Here is a 9,862-nt window from a genome sequence, read left to right as displayed (position 1 = left end):
TGAGGGTTCATAAAATTCTTTGATATTCTGTTTATTTTTTTCCACAAAAGTTTGTTACTCAAAATTGTGAGGTAAAATCCTTTCAAATGTTCTTACAAGAAGTAGTCCACTGATGTGAGAGCACTCATAAAGGAAGGGGCACAATGCAAGAATCCCCATAAAGTGTGCTTTCCTAATCAATACATCAGTGATCGAATCATTAACAAAATTTTAATATTGTCTGTCACTGTAGTTAGAATTCATTCTATTTTTAAAACATAGTCAATTCATATATTTTTGCGGAGGTAACCTATTTCGTCATCAAGGCTCAGCAGTAAGATTTTCATCCTCCTCCTGTAACCCCTCTTCATCCTCTTCCTGCTCCTCTTCTACCACCACCAGAACCTCTTGTTCTCTTGGACCGCCGGCATAACAGCTTGGGCAGCTTCCCCTTTTTGGTCCTTTTTCTGGGAGGTATATTTGAAAACGTCGTGGTGTCGCCTCGTAATCTGTTGAAAATATGATAATCCGCCACCATCGGCACGGTGTTTTATAGCAGCGCGGACGGTCGCTGCTCAATCGCTGCTCAGTCATCAGCGGCGCAGCAAAAGCGCAACGCGAATGCCTGCAGCGGGCTGAGAACGTGTGCCACATGCCACCCAAAGGGAAAGCGTCGCGGTGGAAACGGTGTGAAGCGTGTCGAGCGCAAGGCAGTCGCCTTGTAAACGGAAGCAGCGTAGCAGAATTGTCATTGGGAACGGGCCTGAAAACACGGGCGATCGGTGCCGTTTTTAATGCGCTTCTACTACGCTTTATGCGTTGGAGCTCCGTTACAGCTACGAATATGTCGTTTGTAATACGCTCTTGACTCGATTGTGATGCGCTTTAGCACCTCCGCGATCTCGCTACGTAAGTTTTGAACATGTTCAAAATTTTGTGGCGACCAGGAAGATGGTGGCGATCCTTGCCGCTTCAGAAAAGATCAAGGTACGACGGAGAAGATTGAAAAGATCAAGCCACGTTCAAGCTACGATATACCACGCTTTGTCGATTTTTGACGATCGCAGCGGAATCGCCATCTAGTGAGATGGGGGTATAAAATACAAAGCAATATTTTGTCCTTAACAATCTTTATCAAATAAAGATTTGTCAGCAGATTCTTACATGATTGGGAGCGAACAGTCTTTAAGTATTTGAAACACCACGAACATCTTAGTTTTGAGTGTTGAGAAAAATCGCTGCATGATATCGTTTCACCAAATAATGTCTGTAAATCTTTAATTAATTAAGGTATGCTTAGGCAACACTGTAGGTCCAGCAATGATTACCAATTTTATGATTTCAATATTCTTATAAATATAATCTGATGGTCCGCTGCAGAATGTCCCAAATAGCGGACGTGAACTTCTCATCAACAACGTCGAAAAAGTGCAAAAGTTATGCAGTAAAATTGACGCAAAACGAAAGAATAGGAGCTTCAAACAGACCCCCAAATGAGAGAAAATAATGACTTATGGTATAGAGAACACTGTATTTTAGAAGGGATCTTTCATTTATTTTCGGAGCTGAAGAATTGCGTAGAAGTTACAGGAGCTTGTTATTATTCCGTCGCTTTCAACTCTCGTTTATCACAATTACCATTACTTATTTCATTTTATTTATATTCTTCATTTATTTTCTTTAGGGGTGTTGAGATTTTTACCATACCGCTCCTATTTCCCCATGCAAAAAATAATATGAGAGAATAAATCGAACACTTCGAGAATAAAAGGACACGAACACCACTAACTAAAGTTGATTTGAATACACTGTAAAAATGAAGTGCTAATTCAGCACTTACAGTGCTTGTATAGTGACGGCACTACGAGTGTTGATTTTTGTGTTTGAATTTAAACTAGAAAATCAGCACTCGCAGTGCAGTCACTATACAAGCACTGTAAGTGCTAATTGAACACTTCATGTTTTACAGTGTAAAAGGGGAAAAATCAAGCAATCATAAAACTGAAAATTTCATAGAAATTGGACGTTAAATACGAAATTTACGGGATTTTAAAGTTTCGCTCAATGTCATCCGGGTCAGTATGCGAGTAAGGGGACCGATGATAGCGCCCACTTGCTATTTCTATCTGTATTTTACTAGATGGACAATGAAATGAATCAAATTTCTCCCTATGGTCATGTTAAACAAAATTGTATTCCTCCCTTAACATGTGAAATATTTTGTGGTTCAGTCAAGAGGGTCCTTGATGTCAATTCTGTAAATTGAAATATTGTACGATTCAATCAATAAAAAAAATGGTGAGTGAGTGACATCATTGACTCGCTCATTTACATAACATCTATCACTGAGTTGTGCATATAACTCTTGTTTTTAATTTTTTTGATAAGCAAAGTTGTTTAATGTCATAACTTTTTTTTTATTGATTCAAATCAACCTTCTTCTAAGATGGACTTGGCCTTTAAAAAAACGAACTCTTTCCACGAGAGTTCATGTCGAGTAAATCAAGAAAAGAAATATTGATGTATATCCAAATAATCCAATGAGGACTTAGGTAAAACAAAGATATCAATTTCCTATCTGCAATTCGGGACGAAATTCCGGGATATGAAGTGAGGCTCAGCAGCAATGTTTTACCCAAGTTGGCTAAGGGATATTGAGTTATTCTTTAATATACTAAATCCCAACTTGTTTTGTCTATCTTTCAGGATCTTATTTTGCGAAAGTGTCACGGGGACATGGATCTGTCTAGGTTCATTCAACTCCTGCTTCTTTCTTTCATCTCTTGCCAAGCAGCGTGTATGGAAACACCCGAAGCTGTATCCAATTCCTCTGCCACGTCCTCGACGCCGAATGCGGCCATGACAACTGTTTTGGGAACCAGTGTTTACCTTTTTGGGGATCTTGACTTCACCCTTCAAGATGGCAAAGAAGGTTCCTTGAGTCGTCTGAACCATATGCTGCTCCAAGAACTTGGAGATGAGTGGGACGTTACAACAATAAGTTATGAATATATTGGTGATGATGCAGATGCTATTGGCTCATGGTCTTGGTTTCCGATTCGCTGGACATTTGTCAGATGTGGGGAACTAGTTGTTGGGGTTATTGGCATCATTGGTAACCTCTTGGTAGTCATCGTTCTCTTTCAGCGACGAGCTGAGAGCCGATCCACTGACACCCTGATAGGCGCACTAGCGGTTGCCGATCTTATGACATCGGTTGGGGTGCTTCCTACACCTTATGCTAAAACTGTCCCGGTATCCTGGTTTGGGCAGTTATACTGCACGGTGGTCTGGTCACCGCTCTACATGTGGGTGTGGGCCTTCATGTCGGGTTTCGTGCTGACTGCAATCTCGATTGAGCGCTACATCGCAGTCTCACACCCCATCTATTTCAGCAGGATTTTGACCAGACGCCGAGTCTCTGAGGTAGTTGTATTTTTGTGGATTTGCGCAATGATAGTCTGCATCCCTCAACCCTTCCTTATCACTGTGGACAAGGTACATCGTCGATGCGCAGTTAGGAGAGTGTCTTACGAGCTTAAGGTGGCATTTTCATTCTACGTGTCAACCTTCCAGTTGTTCATTCCGGCAACCATCATGGCCGTCACTCAAACCTTAATTGCTCTCAAGCTCAAAGCGCAGTCTAAGCGTTTCGAAGGTTCTAAGACCTATCATCAAGCAGCTAGCAAAGCCGTCATTAAAATGATGTTCATGGTCATCGTGGCGTACATCATAAATTATGTTGGACACCGAACAGGTTTCTTCATTTGATTACAAGATTGTTCCGTCTTAAGTCCCCGATGAAAACTCAGATTTCCGAGGGTTTCATCGTTCTTGCTGTTGTCAACTCGAGCATTAATCCGATCATCTATAGTGTCCGTTATCGAAAGTTCCGCCAGGCGATTAAGGAACTTTTCACGAGGAAAGAGGTTCGAAATTCATCTATGTTTGACGATCCTATCAATAGTAACACCAACTCTAAGAACGGTGGCTCTGTTTAACCCGAGTAACAGTATTACTGGGCCCGTCAGTTCTTAAGCCTCTTTAAAATTTTGGTAAATCTTTTAATTATTCACTTTCAAGGTTTGACTTGAACATGTTAATTGCGAGATAAAATGAAAATGAAACGAGTGAAAATATAAGCATTTCTTATGAGAAATATCTCAACTTTATTACATTCAAAGAGCGTAAGATCCCAAACTGTTTAAAGATTTTGTTTTTTTATTTTCTAAACCATTAATTAATTAACCATGGAATGTGGCGGAGGAAATAGCGATATATTTAATGGAGTTCCCGGACATGGATTGCAAGATAGTCAATAATGTAGGGGTTCATTTATTATTAATGTAAGTCCCGTTTCCTTAATCTTTTTTTTTTCTCATTGAGTTATGAATTTTGTACATTATACGTGGACCGTTGGCTTACCTCTTAAACACTTACTCAAAGCCTTGTGGAAGAGCCGTGGTGTAGTGGTTCTTACTCTCGCCTTGTAAACAGAGGGTCGTGTGTTCGAATCCCACCGCGGTCTAGCGTCCTTTGGCAAGGCGTTAATCCACACTTTGCCACTCTCGACCCAGGTGCTAAATGGGTACCCGGTAGGATGCGAAAGATATTGTATGTTTGATTTTGCCAGCGCCATAATGTGGCTGCGATGAATGCAAGGAATGCTCCCCAGGGAGTGGAAATTGTGCACGTTTCGTGCTTGATTGAAACGAATCCAATGACCGGGGTAATAATATGCTGTAACGCGCTTTGGGCCACTCTGGGAAAAGCGCTTTATAAAAATTGGCTATTATTATTATTTACTTGTCGCAATAATCCCAAAACGCAGCTCCTTGGAAGCTATACTGGGATGTCGATAATGTCATGTGCCAATGGAGGTGACAAGGTGCAGGATTTGGGTTGGCTCACATATATACAATAAAAATGAGCATGCAGGGGTGCGAGTAAAAACATGCATTGGTCCATTTATAGCATGTGGGACCCAACAGGAGGCTGCATCATGCTGATGATAGGTAGTGCAGCCTCTCTGAACGTAGTTGGGTTTCCATGGAGAATGACATGCCCTGGTAATCTGTTCCATATCCGTACTGTCCTAGGGAACATTGCATATTTGTATGTGTCTATTGTAGCTTTGGGTATGGTATATTTAGCTATATGGTCGTGCCTACCAAAGTAGGTTGCTGGAGAAATGACCTGTGGCAAAGGCACGCGAACCAGTTGATGGTGCATCCGGTGAAAAAGGGAGCATTGTGCTAAGAGCCGACGAGTGTGGAGGCTGTTCCATCCAAGGGTGGAGACCAAGGCTGAGGAGGATGTTGTTCTCCTGAAGTCACAGTGAACGAATCGGGCCGCAGATCTTTGTACTTGTTCCAGTGATTTAACAGCTGTAACAGTGTGCGGATTCCATGCCTCAGAAGCGTACTCCAGTTGAGGACGGACTAACGCAGTATATGCCTTGGCCTTAACCTTTTTGGAACACGGGGATAGAGTTCTGCGGATGAGGCCCAGTGTACGACTGGCCTTTCTCCTGATGTCCTGACAGTGAAGATTCCAACGCAGATCTGTAGTCACTGTCACTCCCAGGTATTTGTAGTTGTTGGCTCTAGGTATCGCATCGGAGTCAAGAAAATAATCATAGGTGCGAGGAGAGCGTTTACGTGTGATGGAAAGTACAGCACATTTCTTGACATTAAATTTCATTTGCCATGTAGCAGACCAGGATGACAGCTGTAGTAGATCTTGCTGCAGGATGTGAAAGTCTTCATCAGTCACGATCTCTCTGTAGACGACACAGTCATCTGCAAACAGCCGAAGAGAGGATTTGATGTTATCTTGGATGTCGTTAATGAACAGAAGGAAGAGAGTCGGACCGATGACCGAGCCTTGGGGGACACCAGAGGAGACATCCCTCCATGAAGACTGTTTGCCGTTAACAACTACAGACTGCTTCCTGTCTGAAAGAAAAGCCATTATCCAGTTGAAAGTGTCACCTTTGATGCCGTAATGCTGGAGCTTGATGCCAAGACGTTCATGGGGCACTCTATCAAAGGCCTTTTGGAAGTCTAAGAAGATAGTATCAACTTGACTGCGTTTCTGTAAAATGAAAGACCAGTCATGAACGGCTAATGACAGTTGGGTGGTAGTTGATAGCCCCTGGCGGAAGCCATGCTGGGCATCACTAAGAATCTCATTGGATGCAAGATGTTTGGAAACATGGCTGAGGACTATGTGCTCCATTATCTTACAGGCAATACAGGTGAGGGATATTGGCCGGTAGTTTGATGGGTCACTCTTGTCGCCCGACTTGTGAATTGGTGAAACGAGAGCCTTTTTCCATTGTGATGGTATAGTACCTGTATTATAACTTTGTTGAAATAAAAAGGCAAACACGGGCAATCTCACAGGCTATAAGCTTAAGAAGCTTGGGTGGGATTTCATCAGGCCCGCTAGCTTTGGACGGGTTGAGTTGCTTTAACTGCTTTTCTACTCCTCTCCTGTCAATGTGTAGATGGCCAATAGATGGGTAAGAAGACTGGCCCTTTGATGGTAGACTCTGAGTATTTTCTTGAGTGAACATGGAGTGGAAAAAGATGTTCAATGCCTCAGCCTTGTCTGCAGCTACGGAACACAGTTTTGAAGCTGTGCGCAGGGGAGGTATTCCAATCTGTTCAGTGCGGCAGCTTTTGATGTAAGACCAAAAGGCTTTTGGATTATCACTCAAGCTGGCTCCTATGATGTTATTGATGTAATCATCATGAGCTTTATGGACAGTCTTGGCTACTTGGTTTCTAAACCTTCTAAAGACTTCCCAGTCAGCTCCAGTATTCTGATGGCAAGCTTTCTTGTACAGTCGGTCTCTTTTCCTCATTTTCTGTTTAATGTCCTGTGTAATCCATGGGAGATTTCTTCTACCTCTGCTCATCTTTGACGGGACAAGCTCAGTCAAACATTTACTGAGGAAATTGGAGATCATCATCCAATTTGTCTCTACAGAACGTTTTTCAGGATCTGAGAGGAGAAACGCATCAGAGAAGTCTCTTGCAGCTTGTTTAAGTTGATAGATATCTGCTTTGTTGAACTGATGAATCTTCCGTGGTGGCTTTGGTTGGAGCTTGGGACATGATTTAACGGTGTAAGTCAGCAGATGGTGATCGGAGATACCGGGCAGCACCTCAACATTGTCCACAAGACCAGGATTTGAAGTGCATATCAGATCAAGAATATTTCCAGATGACGGTCGGGTGACTTCACGCACTACCTGGAAGAGGGAATTTGTGAGTAAGATGTCGAGTAGATTTTGATGAGTAACTGAAGAGCTAGGATTGGTTGTAGTCTGTTCATCCCAGTCGATGTCAGGATGATTAAAATCACCTGCAATCAGGATGTTAGGATGAGCACGTCGGTTTCCCATCAACGAAGCAAGGGAGTTTTCCAATCCAGTAAGGCTAGCTTGGCGGTCGTTAGGTGGGCAGTAGTAAGACCCCAGAAAAAGCTTTTTGGTATTTGTTAACTCAATAGTGCACCACAACAGTTCACAGTCTGTAGCAAGATGTGGGCATTCGCTGACTGTAATATCATCACGGACAGAGATAAAAACTCCTCCCCCATGCTGATTTCGGTCTTTGCGGAACACTATGTAGTTGCTAGGAAAGATGGAGTAAGTAGGGATGTCAGTGTTGAGCTTTGATTCACAGCCTAATATAATGTCCGGGGAGTGTTGAGTGATTGCTGCATGAAAACTTGACCTTTTTGAACTACCTTTAAGGCCATTACAATTTAAAGTCATGACCTTGAAAGCCTTCTGTTTTCTCTTCGATGAGCGAGGTTGTGGGGATGAAAAGTGAGGACGAGCTGATGAGGGACTATCATAGCTACGAGTTGGTGTAGATGTAACAGGAAAGCTATCAAAAGTTGAAGAGTCGAGCTGGCTGTCATCGAGAGGAGAGAAACTATTCGTATCTGTGAAATCAAGGCCTTGGAGAGAAGAGCTAGATCCGATGTTTATGGATCCACACTGGAAACAATTCCAGGCAAAACTTCTAGACTTTGCAAGAAGCTGATCATAACTACGTGCTGAGATTCCAACACAGGAGATGTGACACCAGTAGTTGCATGTGTCACACAGAATCGCTGGGTCACTGTCACGTACACAATCTCCGCAGATAGCACATGGATACACTCCTTCTGAACCATTTGTATGCGGACCTGGATTTGTTTCAACTTGTCCACTGAGAAGGAGCAACAAGGAGAGATGAACCAAGGATGTTGACTGAAAGTCCAGCCGTCTTGATGAAGTTGGAGAGATATAGCTCAGCTTATTACATGTCATAACAAAGAAACTGGCCTTGAAATCATTTGAGAGAGCATTGTTAGTTTTGCTAGCAGGACACAATTCACACTGGAGGAAATAGAAAATTGAGAACGCAGCGAGAAAGGCAAGAAGAAATTGGTGGGACTTCTTGCTTGCGCCCATCATAGCCATAGTCTATACAACAGTGCACAATGGAGAAAGGTTCAAAAGCTAGTCAGAGAAACTGAATAAGTAAAGTCTTCAAAATGATGGTAAAAAGTACAGTTAATACATTACATCTTCATCCTGGCTAAACGATGTAGCTTGATAATATACCAATGAAGCTAGTAGACACAGTAGAAACTTGTGCTTGGTAGCAGGAGGATAACAATAATGTAGTAAGTTGTAGTCATCCAACACAAAAACTGGCATATGGGACCAGAGTGAAGATGGTACAATACAGCCAAGGGTAAACCAAAATTCCTCCTCAAAATTTCACAATTTCCACTTGACAAAATGCAAAAATAAATCAAAATGCAGACGTTCCAAGGGATGATAAATCATAATTTAAACAGCACAAACACTGATGGCTGGTAAAAAAGGAAGATTTAAGTGGGATTTTCTGCCCCCAAGATCAACACTTGTCACCTCCACTGACACTGACACACAGTATGTCTATTATTATTATTAAAGCCTTAAAATTGCTATTGAATTAAATCAGAGTGAAGTTTACGTTTCGCTTAGAAGACAAATGCCATCGTGGATTTTCTTTTATTTTTTTTCTACAGAAACTGCGCTTGCTTCGGATAAAATCGTATTATCCGTATATGAGTGGATTCGATTCCCGCTCACAATGAAATACGTCTTTACATAAGATAATCTTCAACTGCCAAAATGATCATTTTTCTTGCTTGCTTGCATACGATTATTTTATTAACAGCATTTACGATCTCTAGCACCTTTTTCACCTGTTATACTGTTCTCAGATGTGAATGCAGAAACAAAATAAAGTGTCATGATAGGTCTTCAAAAGAACGGCTTGCAAATTCCACTCCACTTCAATATGTTCACAGTAATTAGTGTACGGAGGCCAAGAATAACCTTTTTGACAATTGGAATTGGTTGTATTATTTATTAATTGATTGATTTCGGTGTAAATGTGAACATTTTCATACCATGTAGATGGACATGTTAATGAACCGGTGTGTTGGCTCAGTGGGTAGAGCCTCCGTGTCACAATCGGGAGGTCGGGCGTTCAAATCCCCGGCCGCGTCAGACCAAAATACGTTAAAGGTTAGAAGTTGATGCTACCCTGCTTGGCGTTCAACAATACAAGGGATAGAGCTACACTGTAAAAATTGTGGTGTTAAAACTGACACCAATTGGTGTTAATAGAGGACCACACCCTGAGGTGTTAAAATAACACCCTAGAGATTAACCATACCTATAGGTGTAAAACTAACACCACCAATTTAACACCGGTGTAAAATAACTGGTGTGGTCCTCTATGTACACCGGTTAACACCACAGTTTTTGCTGTGTAGGCCGATCTGACGCTGCGAAGTTGCTAACATGTCCGCGATTAATTGG

At 42.0% G+C, this 9,862-nt stretch overlaps 2 protein-coding genes across 2 annotated transcripts; one reads left to right on the top strand and one right to left on the bottom strand.

The window, feature by feature from the left end:
* Positions 1-2,715: 2,715 nt before the first annotated feature.
* On the top strand, positions 2,716-3,750 carry LOC121430238 (thyrotropin-releasing hormone receptor-like). The gene has a single exon (XM_041627515.1). It carries the CDS (start codon positions 2,716-2,718, stop codon positions 3,748-3,750), a length of 1,035 nt encoding a protein of 344 aa, XP_041483449.1.
* Positions 3,751-6,340: 2,590 nt separating this feature from the next.
* On the bottom strand, positions 6,341-8,464 carry LOC121430237. Its single transcript, XM_041627514.1, has one exon. It carries the CDS (start codon positions 8,462-8,464, stop codon positions 6,341-6,343), a length of 2,124 nt encoding a protein of 707 aa, XP_041483448.1.
* Between the last annotated feature and the right edge of the window lie 1,398 nt (positions 8,465-9,862).

Source organism: Lytechinus variegatus, chromosome 16, assembly GCF_018143015.1.
Source record: "Lytechinus variegatus isolate NC3 chromosome 16, Lvar_3.0, whole genome shotgun sequence".
In the NCBI taxonomy this organism is placed as follows: domain Eukaryota; kingdom Metazoa; phylum Echinodermata; class Echinoidea; order Temnopleuroida; family Toxopneustidae; genus Lytechinus; species Lytechinus variegatus.
Note: the sequence above shows the minus strand (reverse complement) of the source record. Positions and strands in the feature narration are given on the sequence as shown.

Coding starts and splice junctions, on each gene's coding strand:
- LOC121430238 (XM_041627515.1), top strand. CDS start 2,716: ATGGATCTGTCTAGGTTCATTCAACTCCTGCTTCTTTCTTTCATCTCT.
- LOC121430237 (XM_041627514.1), bottom strand. CDS start 8,464: ATGGCTATGATGGGCGCAAGCAAGAAGTCCCACCAATTTCTTCTTGCC.